We start from the raw sequence: 23,300 nt of genomic DNA on the forward strand, positions 1-23,300 counted from the left end.
ACGGAGTTTCCTTGTGGCACTTCCAGTGTTTAAATGCATTATAGCCCAGTTTGGTTCATCTCCTCTATTTTTCTTCTTTTTACCTTAGTTCCCTTCTTTTGGTGACTTTGACAGGTTTAAAAATTCTATATTCTTTCTTTTATAGAGAGTACATCAACCATATCCAACTTAACTTCCTTCTTTTACCCTTCCCTTCTCATATGTGACCTTCCTTAGCATGACCTGTTTTTCATAATATTGTTGTATTTGTATTAGGTCTGTATTCCACATATGAGAGAAAACATGTGACTTTGGCCTTCTGCACCTAGTTAACTTCACTTAAGATGATGTTCTCCAGTTCCGTCCATTTACCTGCAAATGACAAAATTTGAATGCAAGGCTTTTTGAGATCAAGCCTTGAAAATAAGATAAAGTCAATTCTGTGTTCTCTGGGCCAATGCAAATTATGGGAAAGCCATATTGAAGAGGTGGAGAGAGAGACTCCACCTCCAGTTGAGAGAGCTGAAAATTTACATTGTACAGGCATGAGTATGGGGTAGGAAAGAATTTATAAACTTTTTTTTATTTTTTGGTGCTGGAGATTGTATCCAGGTGCCTTGTGCATGCTAGACAAGGGATCTGTCACTGAGTTATATCCCCAGGCTCTATAATTATGTTTAAACTTCTCATTTTCTACTTCAGGTAGAGTTTTTCTCACTATTTCACGAGTAGATATGCTACTCTGAACACTTGTTCAAGGTATTTTCCTGTCTCCAAAATCACCCTCACTCATCTTGGCAGTTCATATTTTCTGTCCCTTCTGTAAGGCCCATTTCCAAAACTAATGTATTCATGAGACTTTTCCCTTTTCAACAAATGTGGTTCCTCACTCTTAAGAAGTTGAAATGCTGCCATAGACTCTGTAAAGTCCATCAATTCTGAACTATTTGTGACATTTGTGACCATATGTATAGTTATATGCAATTGAAACAATCTTTTTCATCTTAGTATATAAAATGACTATGATTTAGGGTGATAGCATCTATTAAATTGAATCTGCTGTAATTTCTTTATTCACTTTGCTGTAAAAGAGAACTGACATTCATGGTACCTGCCTACAGCTTTGCTAAAATTACCAAGTATGATTTTTTTTGTGTGTGTGATTATCTTCACAGTTACTTTAGTACCTAGGTTCTGTATCAGGATGCAAAGTACACTTTCAAATTATCTTTGCTTTCAAGGTTTAGTACGCTAGAAGATTCTAAAGGTACCTTTATGCTTTATGACCTAAAGAATGAAAATGGTGCTGGATTTGGATTGGGTATCTATGATTTCTGTTTTTGATACTGATAGAACAATGATGCCACCATTTTATACATCAGTGGCCATTTTATCCTCAGGCCTCACCTCTTGGAAAATGGAGCCATTCCCAATAATAGCCCCTCCCTTTAGCAAAATTTCCTGTGCTCCAAAACAAGTTCCACCCAAGCTCCACCCCCATCAGGGACCCCTGCACATGTGCCAACCTCTTACCCTTCCTATTCTCTAAAAGGCCATGCCTGGCCCGCACTTGTTCTCTTTCTGCGCCATCTTTCCCAGGTCAGCCAGGTAGCTTGTGCTTGTCATTAAACCCTGATCTTGGATGTGAGATTTTCTCATGAGCTTTCTTTGTGAGGGGCATTTTTCCTAATATTTGGTGCCGAAACCCGGGATCGGGTGCACTCCTGGCACTGACCTTGCTCTTCCGGCCTCTCCCACCCCATCCCGCTCTCTCTCTTTCTCTCTCTCTCTCTCTCTACTCCCATTCCCTTCCTCCAGGACAAGAGCTGCTTTGCTGGAACTCCCAATCCTAGAAAGCACCGCTCCCTCACTAGCTCACAGGGAAGTTCCTCCCCCCCCCAGCATGCCTCCAGCCGCCGTCCACCACCAGCCAATCTTCCCTCAAGGTCCTCTCTCAGTGAGTCCTCCTTGCACGCAGAGCCGTGATCTCTCCATCATTTCCTCAAAATCCTAGCGCTAGGTCTCAGCTCACTACCATCCCTGGGAACCAAGTTCCCCACTAGGGACTGTGGACCCCCGTGGTGAAGACATTCCCTTTGGGTGCTTCACATCTCTCTCTCTCTCTCTCTCTCTCCTGAGGACCTGGTATTTTGGGGACACCTGCCATATCTCTCCTCAGGTCAGGCCTCACCATGGGAGTTGGACCATCCAAAATTCCTTCAGACTCTCCATTGGTATGTCTTCTGGCCAATATTGGGCCCCTACACCTCACACCTGATCTTAAGCCCCAAAAGCTCATTTTTATCTATAATCAGGCCTGGCCCCAATATCCACTAGACAATGCCTCCAAATGGCCACTTAATGGCACTTTTGATCCCAGTATTTTAAGGGATTTATACAATTTCTGTGAGCACACTGGTAAATGGAAGGAACTTCCCTACATCCCATCCTTTTCTTATTTCTGCACCAAACCCTCCCTCTGTACTTCCTGTTCCCCTGTGCAGGTTCTATTAGCCTCTAAGCCAGTTTCAAAACCAGCCAAATCCTCTTCCGAACCCCCTCCTGACTCTGAAACTTTCCCTACTTTCGACCCTGCTAACGAGCCTCCACCTTATCAGAGACGAGCTTCCATTGTTCAGCCGTTGGCTCCTGCCTCTCCTTCCACCCTTTCCCCTGCCCCTCCTTCTGCCCCTCCTTCCACTCCTCCTTCCACCTATCCTTCTGCCCACCCAGAACCACAGGATCTCATGAGCCCCCCACACACACACTCACTCTCACGGACCCCCCCCCCCCCCCGTTCAGCCAGTTTCCATCTACCTTCTCCAGAAAGTGACTGGAGTGGAAGGCATTGTGAGGGTCCATGTTCCCTTTTCCCTCACTGAACTCTCTCAGATAGAAAAGCACCTTGGCTCTTTCACCACTAACCCTGATTCTTACGTTAAAGAGTTCCAGTACTTGGCTTAATCCTATGACCTTACTTGGCATGACATCTATCTCATTCTTTCCTCCACCCTCCTTCCAGAGGAGAGACACAGGGTCTGGGACATGGCTAGGGAACATGCAGATGAGGTCCATCACACCACCGCCACCCATCCTGTAGGGGCTACAGTGATCCCTACTGAGGAACCTCATTGGAATTACCAAACCGGTGACAGAATGCTTAGGGATCAGATGGTTACTTGTTTAGTGGCAGGATTAAAGAAGGCGGCCCAAAAGGTTGTTAATTTTGATAAATTCAGAGAACTCAAACAAGAAAAAGAGGAAAATCCAGCTAGTTTCTTGTTCTGGCTCACAGAGGCACTACGACGCCATACAAAAGTTGACCCTGAAACTCAGGACGGGACAATCATTCTTACGAACCACTTTATCTCTCAGTCAGCTGCAGATATAAGAAAAAAACTTAAAAGACTGGAAAATGGCCCTCAGACTCCACAGGCTGAAAATTTAAATGTGGCCTTCAAGGTCTATAATTACCGAGAAGAACAGCAAAGGGCTGATAAGGAGAGGAGAGATAAGACTAAATTCCAGATGTTGGCATGAGCCCTCTGACAAAGGCCTCTGACTTCTAACTCCCCGAGGCCAAGAAAAATCCCGAACACCTCCCAGCCCATGTTTTTGGTGCAGCCTTGAGGGACACTGGGTCTGTGCATGTCCTAAACCATGCCACCCTCTGAGGCCATGTCCTAAGTGCAAACAGGAGGGCCACTGGGTGATGGACTGCCCCTCCACCCCTCAAGGCAGAGGGTCTAAGCATCCCCACCATCCCTCCTCACTAACTGATCTTGTAGGACTGGCAACTGCGGCTGATGACTGATGGAGCCCAGGACTCCCAGGCCTGACAACCATAACTTCACAGGAGCCCAGGGTAATAGCCCCCATCAAAGGTAGGCCTATCTCTCTCCTCCTGGACACTGGCACCATTTTTTTTTTTGCCTTGCTGGAGTTCTGGGGACCTACCAAGCCTTCTTTAACCTCCATAGTCGGGTGGAGGGAACTCCTACCCAGCCCTTAATGACTTTTCCTTTAACCGGCATACTGGGAGATACACTTTGTACTCACTCCTTCCTAGTCCTCCCTAATTGCCCCACCCCACTCTTGGGAAGGGACATTTTGTCAAAATTCCAGGCCATTCTCACCTTACACCTACCCCCTCTTAAGCTGTGACCCATTAACCCCTTGTCTCCATCCTCATGGCCCGTCCTTGCCGTTATGGGTGCCCTGCTTCCACAAGCCCCTCCTGACCCCTTGCCCTTACCTGCTATGCTGGTGGACCCTGTTGTGTGGGACCTCCAGAACCCTGCAGTCACTACATATCATGAGCCAATTGTTATTACTCTCAAGGACCCCTCTGTTTTCCCAAACCAACCTCAATATCACATTTCTCTAATCCACTTACAGGGATTAAAGCCTATCATCTCAGAGCTTCTTGCCAAGGGCCTGCTTCGCCCAACCACTCCCCCTATAACACTCCTATTTTGCCTGTAAAAAAGCCCAATGGGTCTTACTGGTTGGTACAGGACCTCCGCTTAATCAACACAGCAGTGACTCCTATACACCTGGTGGTGCCAACCCCTACACTCTCCTGTCTCTCATCTCCAGTACCACCACCCATTTCACAGTCCTGGACCTAAAAGATGCTTTCTTCACTATCCCTGTCCACCCACCATCTCAAAACCTCTTTGCCTTCACCTGGACTGATCCAGATTCTCATACTTCCCAACAATTGACCTGGACTGTTTTGCCTCAGGGGTTCCAGGACAGTCTCCACCTCTTTGGCCAAGCTCTGGCTAGGGACCTCTTTACCCTCCATCTTTCCTAGAGTAAACTCTTCCAGTAGGTAGATGACCTCCTGCTCTGCAGCCCCTCGCTCAAGGATAGCCAACAACACACTGCCCTCCTGCTCAATTTCTGGGAAAAAAAGGGATACTGTGTGTCCCCTAACAAGGCTCTACTGTCTCTCACCCAGGCAACTTACTTGGGCCTATCTATCTCCCCTACTCATAAGGCTATCACCCTCGATCGTAAGGCCTTGTTAGCCTCTCTCCCTGCCCCCACCACCAAGGCTGAAATTCTCTCCTTCCTCAGCCTGGCTGGCTACCTCTGAGCCTGGGTGCCCAACTTCAGTCTAATGGCCAAACCTCTATATGAGGCATCCAGGGTTCCCATCTAAGAGCTCCTGGACCCCTCTTGGCCTGTGTCAGGTCATTTTAAAACCCTCTTACAAGCTTTGTTACAAGCCCCGGCACTTCACCTGCCAGACCTCACCTGCCCCTTTTCCTTTACATTTCTGAGAGGCAAGGGTTTGCCCTAGGAGTTCTGGGACACAACATAAGGCCCTCCTTTGCTCCAATAGCATACCTCTCCAAACAGTTAGACCCCACAACCAGGGGATGGGCCCCATGCCTTAGGGCCCTGGCAGCCACCTCTTTCTTGATCCAGGGAAGCAAAAAGCTTACCTTTTTACTGTTTACTCCTCCCATAGCCTGTCAGAACTCCTCACATATAAGGGACTTTATGCCCCCCTCCCGTATCCTATCCCTCCACGTGGCCTTGGTCAAGGATCCCATCCTAACTTTCATCTCGTGTCCCCCACTTAACCCAGACACTCTTCTTCCTCTCCCTACAACACCTCTTGTTCACTCCTGCCCTGAGATCCATGAGGAGCTCCTCCCCTGCCCAGACCACATTCAGGAGGGCACCCTTTCTCAGGCTGACTACACTTGGTTCATTGATGGCAGCTCCTTTGTTCACAATGGACAGTGAAGAGCTGGATACTCCATCGTGTCTGATTCTGCCGTCATTGAGGCATGCCCTCTCCCTTTGAGTACTACTTCCCAGAAGGCAGAATTGACTGCCCTGGCCAGAGCTCTAACCCTGGCAAAGGACAAAACTGTCAACATTTATACTGACTCTAAAAATGCATTTCATACTTTATTGTCCCACTCTGCCATTTGGAAGGAAAGGGGATTCCTAACTACAAGAGGAACTCCCATTATCAATGCTGCCTTAATAGCCCAGGCCTTAGAGGCTTCACGCCTCTCTTCCTGGGTAAGCATTACTCATTGCAAAGCCCACCAAACTGATTCTTCCATAATTACCAGAGGAAACAACCAAGTGGATGCAGAGGCCAAGCGAGCACCCCTCCAAACTGCACCCCAATTGGCCATGTACCCCCTTACCCTAGCTTCTTCCCTCCCCTCACTAAACTCTCTCTCCCCCCTTCTGAAGTTAAAACTCTTCTCTCCTATTTACACACATTTTTTTCATCCTAATCTTCATGCTCTTTACACCTTTCTCTGCCACTCCATTTCCCTATCTCCGGGAGACATACAATATCTTAAACAGATTACCCCATCCTGCTCAGTTTGCCAGTGCACAAACCCCAACTCCAATATTAGGCCCCCTCCCTTTGCTACCCATCAAGCCAGGGGATGCCACCCTGCCATGGATTGGCAGGTGGACTTCACACATATGCCTTCAGTAAAGAGGATTAAGTACCTCCTGGTACTGGTAGACATCTTCACAGGATGGGTGGAAGCCTTCCCCATGACCAATAAAAAGGCCTCCACAGTAACAATGATTTTGGTCATGACATCATCCCACGATTTGGTCTCCTGGCCTCTATCCAGTCAGACAACGGGCCTGAGTTTGTTTCCTGTATTTCCCAAAAATTGGCACAAGCCTTAAATATTCACTGGAGATTTCACATTCCCTATCACCCCCAATCTTCAGGTAAAGTTGAGCATGCCAATCACACACTAAAATATACTCTCACCAAACTCTCCCTCAAGCTCCACGTAGACTGGACAAAGCTCCTACCCCTAGTCCTTCTCCATCTCCAGGCCCTTCCAAAAAGACCGCTCATGCTCAGCCCCTGTGAGCTCCTCTATGGCCATCTGCTCCTCCCTATCACGGTTCACCCAGAACCCCCCTAACATTTCCCCCACTCTCCTCAATCCTCTCCTCACTTTTCTTCACTCTCTCCCTTGGTCTCATGCTCATGATCAGTTGCCACAGCATTCTGACACCACCAAAATAACTCCCTCCCTCCAAATGGGAGATCTAGTTTATCTAAAAAGTACAGCCACACCTGGCCACCTGCAGGAAAAGTGGAGAGGCCCATTTAAGGTCATCCTCACCACCCCTACGGCTGCTAAGCTAGCAGGAGTTCCCTCCAGGGTACATGTTCAAAATCTAAAACTGGCAGTCCCACAAAAGACCTACCAATCTCTTCTTACAAGACCAACAAAAATAAAGATCTCCTGCCTCCCCTAGATCCTAGAAGATGGAGACACACCCATGGAGACTCCCAGGGCATAGGCAGGAGCCCTATACCTAGGGACCTGGCATCTCACCTCCTCATGCTTTATATTTCTCCCCTCCCATTCTTTCCTGTCAGTGCCTGCCCATGCTTTTACTCTTTCCTATATACACTCTACTCTGAGATTTTACTCTTCCCACTTCCCAACACAATCAGCCTCCCTCCTTTCTCATACCTTCTTTACCCCTACTTCATGGAGTGGATAGTTGACCTTCACCTCCAAGGTACTCTCTCAGACTTTACTCCTGAAGAAATCTATTCATTTTCTAACATTCTCTTTGCCTTATTGTAAACTGCACCACTCCATCCCTTTCTGTGGGTAATTCTTGTCCTTGTCATCTCTCTCCTAAGTATCGGCCTGTGGGCAACTTCTCTCCCTGAGTGGAGATGGCCCCATCGTGCAGCTCTCTGCTTTGGATACCTCGCCCTGTGTGCCTTACTCCTTGTGCTCTCTTCTTTCTTATGACTTGGACCTTTGGAAGCTGGGGCCTCCCTGCCGCCCATGCCGGCCATTTACAGCATATACCATCATGCAAAAGGCATGCTATAGCACTGCCACTTTATGCCAACATCTTAATCAAAAATATTGGACGGGTATCAGCAAAGGCGACCATGCTGGTTACTGCTGCCATGGGAGGAGGGGGCAACAGGTATGCTGGACTTACCTCTCACAGCTTGGCATATGTGATGCAGGCAGAGTCCAGGATGAGGCACTCCGGAAGGTCCTCCACACCCAGGTACCTCAAAGACTAAATGACTTATTCTTTCCCACCAGAAAGCCTCTTAAAGTTCCTTTATACACGCTATCCCTTTCTGAAACCCTTCTCCTCTAGGTCATAAATACCACTCATCAACTACTTAACCACACCAATCCTACTCTAGCCTGTGGTTGTTGGATGTGTCAGTGGACTGGCCCTTCTCAGGTCATTGCCAGCCCCATAAATGTTTCCACACCCCTTACCTTAAACTGTTCCTTCACCAAAAGGCCCACCACCTCCACTCTTTCCCCAGTTCCCCTCTCCCAGCCAGCCTCTCTTTGCCTGCAGAGTTCCTCAGGGATAGTTGAGGTAGGCTCCCTGGTGGCCAAAAAATGTCACACCACTAAGATGGCCAACAAAACCAGAAACAATATCTGCTGCCCCCTCATTCCCAGGACTCTCTTTCTGTGTGGTCAGAGTGTATACCCCTGTTTACCCCAAGCCTGGAAGGGTATCTGCACTCTGGTATTTTTGGTTCCTGACATGGATATTATTACAGAAGATCAGGACCTCCCCATCCCCCTCACCACACACCTTCGATCTAAAAGGGCAATCCAGGCTGTTCCCTTATTGGCTATCCTGGGCATACGGCTGCCCTGGGAACGGGGGCTGCAGGAATAGGAACCTCTGTCCACTACTACACAAAATCTCTAATCAATTGATAAGTGATCTTCAAACGGTGGCCAAGTATATCCTAACCTTATAAAAACAACTTGACTCCCTAGCCTCAGTTGTACTCCAAAACTGATGAGGCCATGACCTGCTCACTGCAGGGAAGGGTGGTCTCTGCCTATTTTTACAAGAAGAGTGCTGCTTCTCTGTTACCCAGTTGGAGGTAGTAAAAAATAAAATTAGACAACTCCAGAAACAATTAGAAAAACGGAGAAGGGAATTGGAGGACTCTTGGAGTCCTTTGGGGAAGAACATTTCACAGTGGTTTTCTTGGCTGATGCCCATCCTAATGCCTATGTTTCTTGCTCTCATATTCTTAAGCTTCCTCCCTTGTATCATAAGAACGATACAAAGATTTCTTTTAGACTGCACGTCTGCTATTGCTAATAAAAAATTTAACCAGTTGTACCTCCAGGGATATCAACCTCTCCAAAACCACCTGGAAAAACTACTGTGAAGGCCCCATCCAGGGCGCCACAGGAGCCTGAGGATCCAGCCCTACACAACGCCCCCTGCCAGCAGGAAGCAGCTAAGAGACCGATGCTTTGCCCCAATTCCTGATCCTCAGCCCCTACCTCATCATTATTAAAGAAAAAATGGGGGAATGATAGAACAATAATGTCGCCATTTTATAAATCGGTGGCCATTTTATCCTCAGGCCTCACCTCTTGGAAAATGGAGCCATTCCCAATAACAGACCTGCCTTTAGCAAAGTTTCTTCTGCTCCAAGACAAGCTCCACCCAAGCTCCATCTCCACTAGGGACCCCTGCACATGTGCCAACCTCTTACCCTCCCTCTCCTATAAAAAGCCATGCCTGGCCCAGACTTGCTCTCTTTCTGTGCCATCTTTCCCGGGTCAGCCAGGCAGCTCGTGCCTGTCATTAAACCCTGCTCTTGGACATGAGATTTTCTTGTGAGCTTTCTTTGTGAGTGGCATTTTTCCTAACAGATACTATTTTACATTTATTTGAAAACCAGAACACTTGTTTTTGTGTATTGGGTCACTAAATGCACTGGAAGTCGCTTGTATAAGACAAATCCCACAGGAGTGTACTGTGTGAATAATGCTTACAGTTAGTACTTCTAGCACACAGGAAAAAAGATGGGTTTATGAGATGTCAGTTCTATTGTATGTCCCCAAAACTGTGCTAATCTGCTGTTTATCAAGGTTTCTAAAAATGTAATATATGTGAGAAAGTAAATCAATTTTATTCCTTAGAGGCTAGAAAGAAAGCAAAGCACAGCTGAAGGGGATTTAGTATTTTTCTTCTGATAATAGTATTTCCAGATGATTCAAATGTTTTGAAACAGAGTAAACGTTTTATTGCGATGATATCTCACTGTGAAATGAAGAAGCTAAGACTCAGGGCCTTTAAATCATTCATGACTATTCAGCAATAATGAGATTGCCTAACACCCAGAAAAAAATACGGGAATAAACAAAGATTAAAATAATTTATAGCAAAACAACCAAAACCAAACCAATGCATATGCGTGCATGCATGCATAACACACACACACACACACACACACACACACACACACACACAAAGTATAGGGCTTCTAGATGACAGGGTTGATGTTCTGTTCTTGTTTAATATCATTTAGGTTTTAATCTAGGTCTCAGAATCTTTTCATCACAATTCAAAGTATTTTATTTTTTAAAATAGAAATGCCTTTCAATTGAATTTCTAAATTAAAAGTTTTTTTGTGCTATGGACCCTTTTGGTTTTTTATTAAAAGCAACTAACTGAACTACAACTATCAAAATATTAGAAAACAAATTTGTGGTAGTCGTATATGTGCTTGTATTTAACAATAAGTTCTAGTGACAGCCTAACGATTAACATAATTTCAAAGCAGTAATGTGTGTAAGAACAATTTGAGAAAGCTGAGCTATTTCTAATTTAACACTAAAATGTGTAATTTCCAGGGTCATTAAAGTCTGAATGTTACTAAAACAAATACATTTTAGCTGGGGGTATTAAAGATGTAATTTTTTGTCATACAAGTTCATGACCTTAGGACAAATTTGTTAATTTAGTATCTTTTCTGAGTACCCACTCCCTCCTATTGTCCCCTTCCTCACTGATTCTGGGCTTGGGCTAGTGACTATCTTTGGTAAAAGGAATTTCAGCAAACAGGCTTGTGTACTGTGTATGCCCTCTTGGAAGGCTGTCTTGCCAGGGGAAGAAACCTGGTCTACCCTTTTTGAAGATGAAAGAGAGAGGTGTCAGCTTCTCATCACTGCAACTGAGCCTAACCACCAGCTACATAGACCCAGTGAGTCCCACAACCCACAAAATCCTGAAAAACAATGAAGAGTTTTTGTTGTAAGCTGCTAAGTTCTGCAGCAATATATAAATGATATGGACCCTGAGTGCTATCCTGGTCTTTTGGGCCCTGGATTTAGAGCTTCCCGTGAGTGTTTTTCATTATCAGTATTTCAAAGCTCCCAGATGGTTGATTAGAAATCATCTAAACTTTCTCCGCAAAGCGTGGGTCATGGATCTACAGCATCCACATTCCCTGGAGATGGTTGGAAAGGCAGCAACACACCCTTCATCCCAGATCTACTCAATCACAGGATCCCCAAGTGATTCCTACAAGCATTCACGTGTGCAAAACACGTTAAACTCTGAACATTAAAGTTTGAGAAGTCGAGCAACCCCCCTATCTTAGACTCTTCCTTTTCAGAGACTTCTTTAATCGCCAGTAGCAGTGTTTTCCTGCTAAGTAAGCGCGTGCCAGTTCCTTCAGCTCTGTGGTGAGATGAATCTTTACTGCCTCCTATTTAAAAGCTCTATGCAAGTTGTTTCCGATCCGTTGGATCCATTGTTCGATTGCCATGGTCTGTTTTAGATCAACTGGCAATGTCACACAAGGTCCGGGGGTTTGTAAATACATGTAGGCTCCTAGCAATAAATTAACGAATGCACAAAACCTGATAAATAATCACCCCTCTCATTCCTCTTAAAAAACAAGACAAAACCAGAAAACTGCTTTAACAAATAAGCTAGAACTCATGAAGAGTTTGTCGTCCTTAGAAATCGGGCGGGGTTTGGCCGTGTGGGATCCTCGGGTGTTCTGCGCACACGCCCACACCTGCGCAGGGTTGTCCTGAGCCGCGGCGCTGACAGCAGGTGGGAGTGCTGGGGCCCCGCCCTCGCGAGAGAGCTGCCCGCGTAGTTTGTCCCCGAGCAGCTCCCATATAAGGCGGGCCCCGCCCCTGCCCGGGGCCGCTGCGACGCCCCGCTGGCTCGCTCGTGGCGTCGCCAGGAGCCCGACGCTACTGCGCATGCCCAGCCCTCCAGCCCACTCCAGAAATCAGCGCTCCGAGTTTTCCCGCTGTCCATTAATCGAATCTGCACCCAGCTCTCTGGGCTGCAAGGAGGGAAACCCGGTGGTTTCGGGGCTCTAGAAACAAAGAGGAAGCTAGGATTCTAGGCTAGCTATGGGAGTCTTAAGGAAGGTGATGAAATAAAGATTCCCTGTCTGAGTGGCCTACATGTTTGCAGGCATACCATCTCACGTAATGCATTAATTAAATCCGTGGAATTGTTCCAGATTTGCAGACGAGGCAAAAGTCTCAGAGTAGCCAAAGTGATGCAGACTGGAGGGCTCAAAGCTAGTGTGGAAGTTGGGGCTCACAACCAGGAGCCTCGCCTCTGCTCCTGGCAGGGAGAAGGAGTTTTTTGAGGAGCAGCCCCTCCTATTGAACACTGCACCCCTCATTTGAGAAATGGACACAGCCGGCCAGCTCCCAGTTGCATTGGGATTGTGGACTAGTAGCAGGGACCTGAGGGATATGAGGGTAGAACGACTCTGTAGTCCTGTTAGGGGATGTGGAGGTCAAGGTTAACTCGGTGATCACAGGTACTGACCTTGAGTCAGGAAAGGTGGAGTCCTAGGGCGGGGCTGGGCTTTTGGTGCTGAGTTGGTTTCTTGGTTAATGTGAGGGGCAGGGCCGAGTGCATTCATAGTCTACCGGAGAGGTAAAGGACTGTGGTCCTAGCTCGGGCCCTAAATGCAGCGATTCCCCTCAGCCCTGATATTTCAGTGGATGAGGATGATCTTAGCTTTCCGGTAATTAGCCACCCCTGGCTGCCCTTGACCTCCTGGCCCCTGCCCGCAGGGCTGCGTTCCGGCTGGGCCACCCAGGAAGGCGGTACCCAGGCCCCGCCCCTCCGCACCGCGGGCGGCCGCCAAACCCTGGTGCGGTGCACGGATCACGCGGGCCGGAGCCGCCCTGGGCATGCTCAGTGGCTTGGCAGGTGGGGCCGCAGCGCTACTCCTGGTCCGGACCAAGCCGAGGGGCGGGGGCGAGAGGGAAGTGGGCGGGGGCCGCGGGCGCTGTGGCCGCAGTCACAGGCGGCCGCCGGGCGCTGGGCTGGTAGGAGCCCGCGTGGGCCGGGCGGGGATGAGCAATGGCATCCGTCAAGGTGGCCGTGAGAGTCCGGCCCATGAATCGCAGGTGAGTGGGGCCGCTTGCCCCCCCACCCTCGCCGCACCTCCATCCCTGGGAAGCCGGTCTCCAGCTCCTCTCTGAGGTCAGCCTGATTTAAGTGTCAGGGGCAAGTTCTGGCCCACCTGGCCTTGGCTGGCCTCTGGCGGCCTGGAGGACTTTGTGCTTTGCTGTACCTTTCATGGTGTCCTGGAGAGGACCCTGGGGGTAAAGAGCGAGGCCCGGAAGAAGATTCCTATATACTGCTCCCATCCAAGTAACTTGAGGAGGTTTGTTCGGCCCACTTTAAAAAAAAAAAAATCAAAGGATCAAGTCCTTGAAGATATAAAATATTGGCATGGGAGGACGAACCAGGGGCGTGGTGAGGGGGATATCAAGAGCTGTCAGGCATTCCCCTCATTTGTACAAACTTAGAAGCGCTCTGTTAACCCTGCTTACTTTACTCTCTTCTAAATGACTTCGAGTCCCTGATCGCGGATTCTCACTTTTAATCAATAACTCAGCAGTTCTTAGCGCAGGTTAAAGGGGAGTGAGGAAACTTTGACTAAGTTTTGACTCCTAGGAAAAAAGTCAAGACCTCTTGCACGTGTTCGAAATAATGAGCGGGCAAGAGTTGAGAACATATTTAGGATTTAATCTTGTGACATGTTTCTACAAAGTAATGCTTTTCAGAATGGTTCGTCTCTTCATTCATTGAAAAATAATCTTTCTTTTCAATGACTTTTTTATAACCAGTTCAGGAAGATGATTTGGAAAAGTTACTTTTTAAATTGGTTTAACTTTAAAGAATGAAGTAGAACCAGCTGGGATTTCCTCCAAGTTGATGGGCGCAGTTCACACAAAGCCATTTGGTTTTATTGACTTTTCAACTGAGTCTTTGGACGTTTGACTTACCATATGGCCTTTCTCCTTGAGTCAGACTGGCAATTATAGAGGTCAATGTTTGCTGGTTCTGACAAACTGATTAAGGCATCAGATCTTAAAATCAAGAGCTTTCCAGAACCTTATTTAATGCATCTGAATTTTTCTTTAGGCAAATAGGGAGTCATAGTTCAGATTTGTAATATTGAAAACCAATGTTTTAGAAATCAGTGCTCTGTGTTTGCGATTTTTCAAGTTACTTCTAAAGCTTTTTTTTTTATAATTGTTAATATTTGAGAAAGGGTCTCACTGTATAGATGAGACTGGCCTAGAATTTAGCAATCCACCTGCCTCACCTTCCAAATGCTGAGATTACAGGTGTGAACAACCACTCCCACCACACTTCTAAAGCTTTTTAGTGAAGGAGTTTGACTTTTTTTAAAGTCCTGTGAGAATATTTGTTTCTTTGTACACTCAGTCATACAAGATAAACAGATCTGAAAGTCATTTAGATGATTTAAAAATATTTTTCTAGCTGGGTGTGGTGGCCTATTCCTGCAGTTCCACAGTTTGGGAGGCTGAGAAAGGAGGATGGAAAGTTTGAGGCCAGCCTGGACTATGTAGACACACACTAGAAAACTGTATGGAGTAACTGTAGAAAGCATTTATTAAGCACCTACTGGATACCTAGTACCTAGCTTTGTGCTATTGTGTTGGGTGCTACACAAGGTGAGTTCTGATAAGTGCCTTCTAGCAGCCCCCTACCTGGTGAAGGAATGATAGTATACCCACATGACTCATAAATCTGGGCCTTCTGGGAGGGGTGCTTTGAATTCAGTTCCTTGACAACGTAGGCCTTGTGCCTAGGTTCATGGAGGGATGGCAAGAAACAAGTCTAAAAGCCATGTGCTTTGAGGAAGTAGATTGATGTGATGTTTATGCTCAGCAGACAGCTCTGGTGGCGTTAGGATTGGAGCAAGCGGTAAGGAAGCAGTGATCTGGTTAGAGGTGAAGAGGGAAGGTGGCATAGATACACAAGACAGTTCACTGGCTGAATTGACAGGATCTGGCAGCTCACTGGATGGGAAGAAGGGTGAGTCACTAGCTGAGGTTTGATGCTCAAACAAGTAAACAAGATTTGGGGAGAGTGGATGATGAAATGATGCATTTTCTTTTGGATATAGTGTTGCATGAGGTACAGAAGTGTTAGGTACCAGCCTAGTGTCCAGCACTCAGTGAGTGCTGTGTGCTTTTTGATCTGGTTATCTTAAATATGGGAAGAGGGACCTCCATCTTTGCTGAGGTGTTCAGCAGATGCTTGGAAACTGATTTAAGGTCTCAGATGATTCCAGAATCGTCATCTGGAAATCTTTTGTACATAGATGACAGTTTAAAAATGTTAAGTGAGAGAGAAAGGGAACCAAGGATTGGACATTGGGTTATGTCTGTCTTTAGGATTCCAGGAAGAAGAATGGCTTGCTGCCACGAGGAGAACCTGCACAGCAGGTTGTCAAGCTAGGAATGAAGAGGAGTCCCCTGAAGGTGGTGGTGGTTGTAGGTGTGAAATGTGACCAAGATGATGAGAGTAAGGTGAGGTACATGGTCTTAGAGATGAGAATAACCTTCTGAAGACTAGTTTGAGGGAGAGTCCACAATCCAGAAGTTGGCAGTGAAAATGAGATACATAAATGGCCAAACAAAAACACTTGACCTAATTCATAAGGAAAGATGTAAGTTATAAAGGCCATGAAAAGCATTATTTTTACCAGTGAGATTGGTAGATACTAAGTGAATATCATTTGCTGCTAAAGGAGTGGCGAGACAGACAACTTTAAACTGGTCACTGAAGCATGCAGGTTTCATAACTGTGAAATTTTCATGCTGAGAAAATTGAGAGTAACAAGATTACAAATTAAACCTTTTTATTTGGCAATTTCATTTCCAAAAATTTATTATATGGGTTATATTCCTACTTACCGAATGGTGTGTGTAAGGATGTTTGTTACATCATTGTTTGTAACAACAAAAGAATTAAATGACCAGAATATGGGAATATGGGGAATTTGTTGGAATTATGACTTAAGTCTTTGGTGGAATGTGCTGATCTTAAAAGATTTCCAATTTAGGGGCTAAGAAAAGCAAGACATTCATATATACATATACTGTGGGCTAGAGTTGTGTACACACACACACACACACACACAGATCTGTATCTACATAGAACAATTCATAAGAAACCTAACAGTTTCTTCCTCTAAAGAGGAAGACTGATGAAAGCTTTGAAGCAAAGGAGAGCTTTTCATTTTTTCCTTTTTTTACTATTTGAATTTTCCCATTGCTCAAACATGGTTTTATAATTAATAATTGTAAACTTGTTTAATTTTTAAAAGTTAACTAAAAAAAGCCATTGACACTAGAAAATGAAATTTCAGTTGGTTGTTGAAGAAAGTTGTTAAAAACTTTTTTAAAGTTAATCTTTACAATAGGGGAGCTTCAGGCTAAGGGGAAGCAACCAGAAGGAAAAAAAAGAGGCCCGGAGTAAAGTGAGGGTGGTGTTGCATCCAGGATCCTAAGAATGGGGTGAACCCAGTTAGCCTGAGTTTTGAACTAAGAGCCTTTGCAGCATTTTGTCCTCCTTGTGTGGAACATGAATGCTGGCCAAGATTTGACGGGTTTGTTTTTACTGCCTATGGCTTATGTGGCAGAAGTAGTCATTCCAGATGCAAAAGAGGGATTATGTGCATAAGAATAATAGCCACCTTTATTGAGAATTTGCTCTGTGCCTGACTCTGGCAGACAGTACAGGTACAAATCTAATTCAAGCTGCATAAATTTTAGCAGGTAGAGACATACTGTTATAAAATTTTATAGATTGCGAAACAGTGCCTTAGTATATTTGGGCTGCTGTAACAAACTGTGGGCTGCTACCACAACTGGATAACTTGATAACAACATTTACATCTCATAGTTCTGGAGGCAGGCAAATCCAAGATCAAGGGGCTGGCAGGGAGGGTGTCTGGAGAGGGCACCTCGTTGCTGTGTCTCACACAGTTGGAAGGGGCAAATTCTATTGGGCCTGTTTTATGAAGGTACTAATCTTCCTTAGGAGGGTGCTGCCCTCTTGACTTACTCACCTCCCAAAGGCTCCAACTCTCAATACTATCTCATTGGAAGCTAGCTTTCAACATTTGAATTTTAGAGGCTAGAAACATTCAGGCCATAGCACATAGTTAACTTGCTCAAAGTCACAACCTGCTTTGATCATTAGCAGAGACTTAGTTTTGTTCGTATTTTTTTTTTTAATGGGTGTAAGTTTAACAATGGTGTCGAGGGTCCTTGCCTTCACAGGCCAGAGAACTGGCTTGTGAGGCAGCTGAATGATGAGCCAAAGCCGGTGTATAAAGTAGGATTTATTAGAGAGAAAGGAAAGGCTACAGTTAGGGAATTGCAGTGGAGCCCGGAAGCCAGTAGCTCGCTGCCCAGGTGAAGGCTGGGGTTTTTTTGGACGTTTTAACTTTGGGTTAGGTTGGTTTTTCTCATTGGTCATTGATTCGCGGGCTTTCTCAGGTGAACTGTTTTGGTTAGCACCTTTATTGGGGGGAGGGAACAATCTTGAGAGTATTTTGCTCATCAGCCCTGTGGCAGATCTGTATCTCTCCTTTAGGATGCAGGAATGTAGGCGTCCATCTCCTTAGGATGTAGGAATGATATTGCTCTCCATGGGGAATGGGATACTCACTCATCTGCCTTAGGTCTCTAGACCCAATGACATGACAAGGGGAGAGCACAAATGGGAGATACGGGAATAGGTAGAAAACCCAAAACATGAAAGCGTTTGATGTCCCCACTCCTGAGGAACTAATATAGAAACCCTAAAGTGATAGAGGTCAACATGAGAACTATAAAGATCAGTTAGAGATGAATCAGCTTGGGTTGTAACACATTTGTACATGAACACAATGCTAGGAATCTTTCTGTATAGCTAATCTTAACTAGCAAAAAAACACTTGTCTTCCTTATTATGCTTATGTCTTCTCTTCAACAAAATTAGAGATAAGGGCAGAACAGGTTCTACCTGGAAGTGAGTGGGGGGTGGGGGAGGGGGGCAGGGGGAAGAAATGACCCAAACAATGTATGCACATGTGAATAAATGAGTAAAAATAAAAATTTTGGTTCTCATTTGTGAAGTGGATACATTTGAGCAAGAGACATAATTATTCTAAGCTTTAGTTTTTATGTCTGTAAAATGGTGATAATAATTATAGATACTTTGTAAGTTGTTGTAAAGCAGGCCTTTTCCCTAAATATTTTTGACTGTGATTCACAATGAGAAACACGTTTTAAATTGTACCATAGTAGATAGGTAAAAGAACTAATGAGGCATTTACACTTACAAGCAATTTACTCACGTTTTCTGCCTTACTCTGTTGTTTCACTAAAAGTTGCTATTTCTAGGTCACTACATTTATTTCAGGGTTGACTAATGAGTTGTGGTATCCTTGTGAGAACACAGTGTGGAGTTCAAATGAGTGGATACCCCAAGGATCAAGCTTTCTACACAGTGTCTGGCATAAAGACTACTTGTTGGGCTGTGGATGTCCTTCAGTGGCAAAGTGCTTGCCTTGTGTGCGTGAGATGCTGGTTTGGATCCCCAGCACCACAAAGAAAAAAATACTACTTCTTGTTATTGCTTTTTTGTGTGTGTGTGTGTGTGTGTGTGTGTTTGTGTGCGTGTGTATGCAGTTTAACAATTACTGTATTCAGAAATCAGTATTAAAAGGTGTATTTATGCTTTATTTTTAATAGTACTGGGGTTTGAACTGAGGGCCTTGGCTTACATAGTCCCCAGGCACTCACCCCCCCACCCCCCGCTTTATTTTGCTGTAGTTATTTTTCAGGTAGAGTCTCATATTTTTGCCCTAGGAGGACCAGCTTCAGACTGTGATCCTCTTACCTATGCCCACCCCCTTCCTGTGTAGCTGGGACCATAAGTATGAGCCACTATGCTACCAGTGCTTTGTAATGTGCTGTCTTATCTAAAGCAAGTCCAACCCATTCTTTCCTTTTCTTACTGTCCTTAGCCTTTCTTCCTGATTAGCATCTTAGTTGCAATTTAGCTTCCTGTCTTTCAAGTTCAAAAGAGAAGAAAGAAAGAAAGAAAAAAAAAAACCTTCTAGCTGCATTTTGACTGGGTTGGATACCTTTAGGGTATAGTGAAGTCTTCCAAGTCTTTGGAGATCTATGTGGCATGAAAGGAAGAATGAATACTTCCTGGTCAATCTCTTAGGTGATGTGGTGATGGCAGGCACCTATACCCTGCATTAAGGATGGGAAGGTACCTGTCCAGGCTGCCTCCCAGGCCTCTTGCTCATCTATTCCAGGGTCTCTTCTACACCAGGGTGCAGTTGAACCCTGAAGGGGTAATAACAGTGACCCTTTAACCAAGGTTAGTAACCAGTAAGTGCATGGCAGGTGTTCTTTGGAAGTTGGAATTGCCAGCCCATTTTCTAGATGACAAGGACTCAAAGACTAACACAATCTGCCTAAAGTCACATAGCTAGGACACTGGGAGCCAGAATTTGAACCCAAGTCCATAGTGTTCTAACTTCCTAAAGTCCTTCCATTTTATAAAAGACTTAGATAGGTGGAGAACAGGGAATGAGTGAAGGGCAAGGGATGGGCAGGATGTAGGAACCAATCTAGTATGTTATGATTTTAGCTTTTTGTGAGAATTTATTGAGAGGCAGTAGCCAGTGGGTAGTGACAGCTTTTCGTTGTTAAACCTGGGCATTTGGGCTTTTATTGTCCAGAGTCTTAGCCTATGTGGCACCTGTTGACCACATGAACTTTAAGTAGAATCAGAATTTTAGTTACTAAGTCGCCCTAGGTACTTCCAAAGCCACACATTGAATAGGAGGCCTGCCCGTCGTCCTGGAAAATTCTGGGTGGTGAGACTAAGCAGGGCTTGAATCCTAGCTCTGCCACTCTTCACTTTGTGCCTGGGCCCTTTACTTCACTGCCCTCTGCCTCGGTGTTTCTATCATGCAATGGAGGGCTTTACAGGACCTGCCTCCGGGGGCTGAGATGGTGATGGAATGAGTAAGATTTCTGACAGTACCAGGCCGGAAAGTAAGAGTTCTATAACTCTTGGGAGCTACTGATGTTTAATAGGACTGTCATTTGCCAGTTTGTGTTTGGAGAAGTTTGATCTGATAGCAGTGTGTGGAACTAGTAATTCTAGCACCAGCAACAGTAAACTGTTATTTACTGCTTGCCAAGTGCTTTTTTTGTGCTGTCATCCCACAGACTTGCCTGACATTGCTCTGTGCAGCAAGAGCCCAAGGCTCAGAATGCCTGAGTTCAAACAATTGGTGCAAGTTGACCCTCAAAAGATCTGAAATACAGCATATGGTGATCTTATTGGGGACCAGGTTGGACTTGTGATAGAAAAGGGCAGAGTCAAAGGCAGACCTTACAAACTATCACCGTCTTTTCTTTCTGTTTATTTCTGTGGTGCTGGGGATTGAGTCTGGGGACTTGGACAAGCTAGACAAGTGCTTTTCCACTGAACTACATCCCCCAGCCTCACTATCTTTTCTTAATGTGAAAATAGCACATGCTTTTATACACATGATGCATTTTCCATAAAAGTATACCAAAGAAATCAAATGGCAAATCACTATTAATTCCATACTCCAGAGGTAGCTACTCCCAAACTTTTGGTACATTTTCTTCTACTCTTTTCCTCCTTTGTTTGTGTGGTTTATATCTTGGGTTTTATAGTTGCAAGAGACATTGTGAAGACCAGTCAGCAGGACAGAGAAAGGTAGAGGAGTCAATGATGATTCTGAGTGGTTTGGGGTTTATTAAGTGGAAGGATGATTTTTTTCCCAAAGGTGAGACTGCTGGGCAGGGAACAGGTTGGGGTGGGTGGATGTGTGTGGTAGTCACAGAGTTGGTTCGGCATGCTAGTGTGAGATGTAGGCAATAGGAATCCAGGTGAGTTACCTATCAGGTCTGCAGGTGCACGATCGGAGGTCAGGCACTACACAGTGATGATTGCTGTGGTGGAAGTAAATTTTATCTTGAGGAAGGCCACAGTAAAGGAAGAGAAGAGGGAAAGCAGTCCTGTGTAACCAGGGTCAAGGCCAAAGTGCTTCAGTAGGCTGGCCCACTACTGATCTGGCCATGTTGATTTTACTCTGTAAGGCTCAGAGTAAAGTAGCAATGCTCCAAGTGTGGCACCTTTAGGGATGGCTGTGAATCATTTAGACTCTTAGGGGGTTCATGAAGTCAAAACTGTTTCACCATAACAGTAAGGCGTAATTTGCCTTTTTTATCTTCATTGTCTCATGAGCACATAGTAGAGTTTTCCAGAACCACACAATGTGTGATTGTCTGCTCTATGGGTTGTATATTTTGTTTAAAACATTTCTTAGTTTTAACTTTCAGTATGGTACCTTTTTCTTTTTTTTTTTTGGCGGTACTGAGGTTTGAACTCAGGGCCTCATGCTTGCTAGGCAGGCAATCTTATCACTTGAGCCACTTTGCCAGCCCTAACTTTTTTTTTTTTTTTTGGCAGTACTGGGATGTGAACTCAGGGTCTTGTGTTTGTTAGGTAAGTGCTGTACCACTTGACCCACACTGCAGCCCTTTTTTGGTGTAGTTCATTGTGGGGAGTGGATTATGAAAAGCCTATGAGAACTTGACATAAGCACAGCTGTGCCCAATAATCTACAGGCTGAGTTTGGCATGGCCCCAGCCCCAGAAGATGGTGAAGGCAAAATGCAGCACAGCTGCTTTTCCTAAATTGTTTACATTCAGAGAAGTAGAGAGCAGGTTTCTCTTGTTACACTGTCACTCCCCTTCCCTAGAACTGTTGCTCCATCTCCTTGTTTACCACTGGATATAAAAGACTCTCTGAAGAAGGATGGGAGGTTTTTTTGATGGAGGATTATTGATTGATTGGCAGGCTGCTGGAGGGAATGCTGCTGCTGCTGGTGAGTTAGGCTAGAGATTAGAGGAAACATGGGACAGTGCAAGTCTGAGCACCAAGACTTTAAAAGATTAAGGAAAACATGGGACAGTGCGAGTCTAAGGAAAGAGACTTTAAAGAACAGAAAAGAAGAAAGACTTTATAAGTCAGATTTTAAAGTTAAAGAAGCAGAGTAAAAACGAGAAGAGAAGTAAAAAAGCAATGAGCACCCAACACACCTGACCCCAACTTTATGCATGTTTGTCTGTCTTTTGTCCTTTCTGATCTCCAGTCACCCCCAGTTAAGATCAGTAGGACTGGAGCTCGAGAAAGCTCACTACAGTTCATTTTCTAGGTAGGGTCTCCTACTTTTCCCTAGGACAGCTTTGTACTGTGATCCTCCTACCTCTGCCTCCCAAGTAGCTGGGAATCACAGAAATGAACCACCAGACTCAGCCCTAATATGGTAACTTTCAGTAGATATATTGATGTTACTAAGAAATCTTTGGGTTCCTCAGTAATTTTTAGAGTGGAAAAGGGTTCTAAGGCCACAATATTTGAGAACAACATCTGTAAAATAATGTCACGTAGTTTCTTGGGGAATTTAGATGAAGTACTGTGTGTATCATGTCAGCCTATAACTATGTACATAATAACATTTCTCTGAATCATAGCTGCTGTTGGCTCTTACAGTCTCTGTTGTTACTGCAGCCACACTTGAGGGGGAAGGGGTGAAGGACACAGAGCAGAGAGAAGGGATGGGGAGAGAAGAGAGGAGCAGTTTCAGTAGGAGTGTAGACTGAGTGCCTAACCTGAGGTTAAGGCTCAGGAAGGAGATAGCTCCCCAGTGGGGGAAGCTGTGCAGGTTGAGGCTGGGCTCAGCTCTGGGATTTGGTGATCAGTGGGTTAAGGGCTCTGGAGGGGATTGAGTCTAGGGTGGGAGGTTCTGTCTTGACTGCTGGGGGCTGGCTAGGAGTGTGAGTGGCGTGAGGGAACAGAGAATGGACCTGTTGACTACCCTCACATTAATGGAGAGAAGAAAGGGAGAGGATAGCCTGGTTCCTGTTTACTTAGGCAGAGCTTGGCTCCAGTAATAAAATATTTTCAAATTCCCTTCCACCTTGTTTGAGGTATATGACCTGGCCAAGATCCCAGCCCTCACCTGGACATTGCAAACCTAGGTGTGGCCGAGGACAGCTGTTTCTGTTTTTAAAAAGAGAATGCACAGGTAGGGAGTGAGGTGGTTAGTGAAAGAAGGTTAAAGGGGC

The 23,300-nt window shown here is 45.3% G+C and overlaps 1 protein-coding gene across 12 annotated transcripts in view; it reads left to right on the plus strand.

Moving 5' to 3' along the window:
- Positions 1–12,980: 12,980 nt before the first annotated feature.
- Positions 12,981–23,300, plus strand: part of Kif16b (kinesin family member 16B) — a 304,402-nt gene continuing 294,082 nt past the window's right edge. For 9 of the 12 annotated variants that reach the window (XM_074074287.1, XM_074074288.1, XM_074074290.1 and 6 more), the window contains exon 1: positions 13,056–13,205. In XM_074074287.1, coding sequence (XP_073930388.1) covers positions 13,159–13,205 — 47 coding nt within the window. In that variant the 5' untranslated portion in view covers positions 13,056–13,158. The other 3 variants (XM_074074283.1, XM_074074285.1, XM_074074284.1) reach the window with 3 other exon arrangements.

Source organism: Castor canadensis, chromosome 5, assembly GCF_047511655.1.
Source record: "Castor canadensis chromosome 5, mCasCan1.hap1v2, whole genome shotgun sequence".
NCBI classification, from domain to species: Eukaryota; Metazoa; Chordata; class Mammalia; order Rodentia; family Castoridae; genus Castor; species Castor canadensis.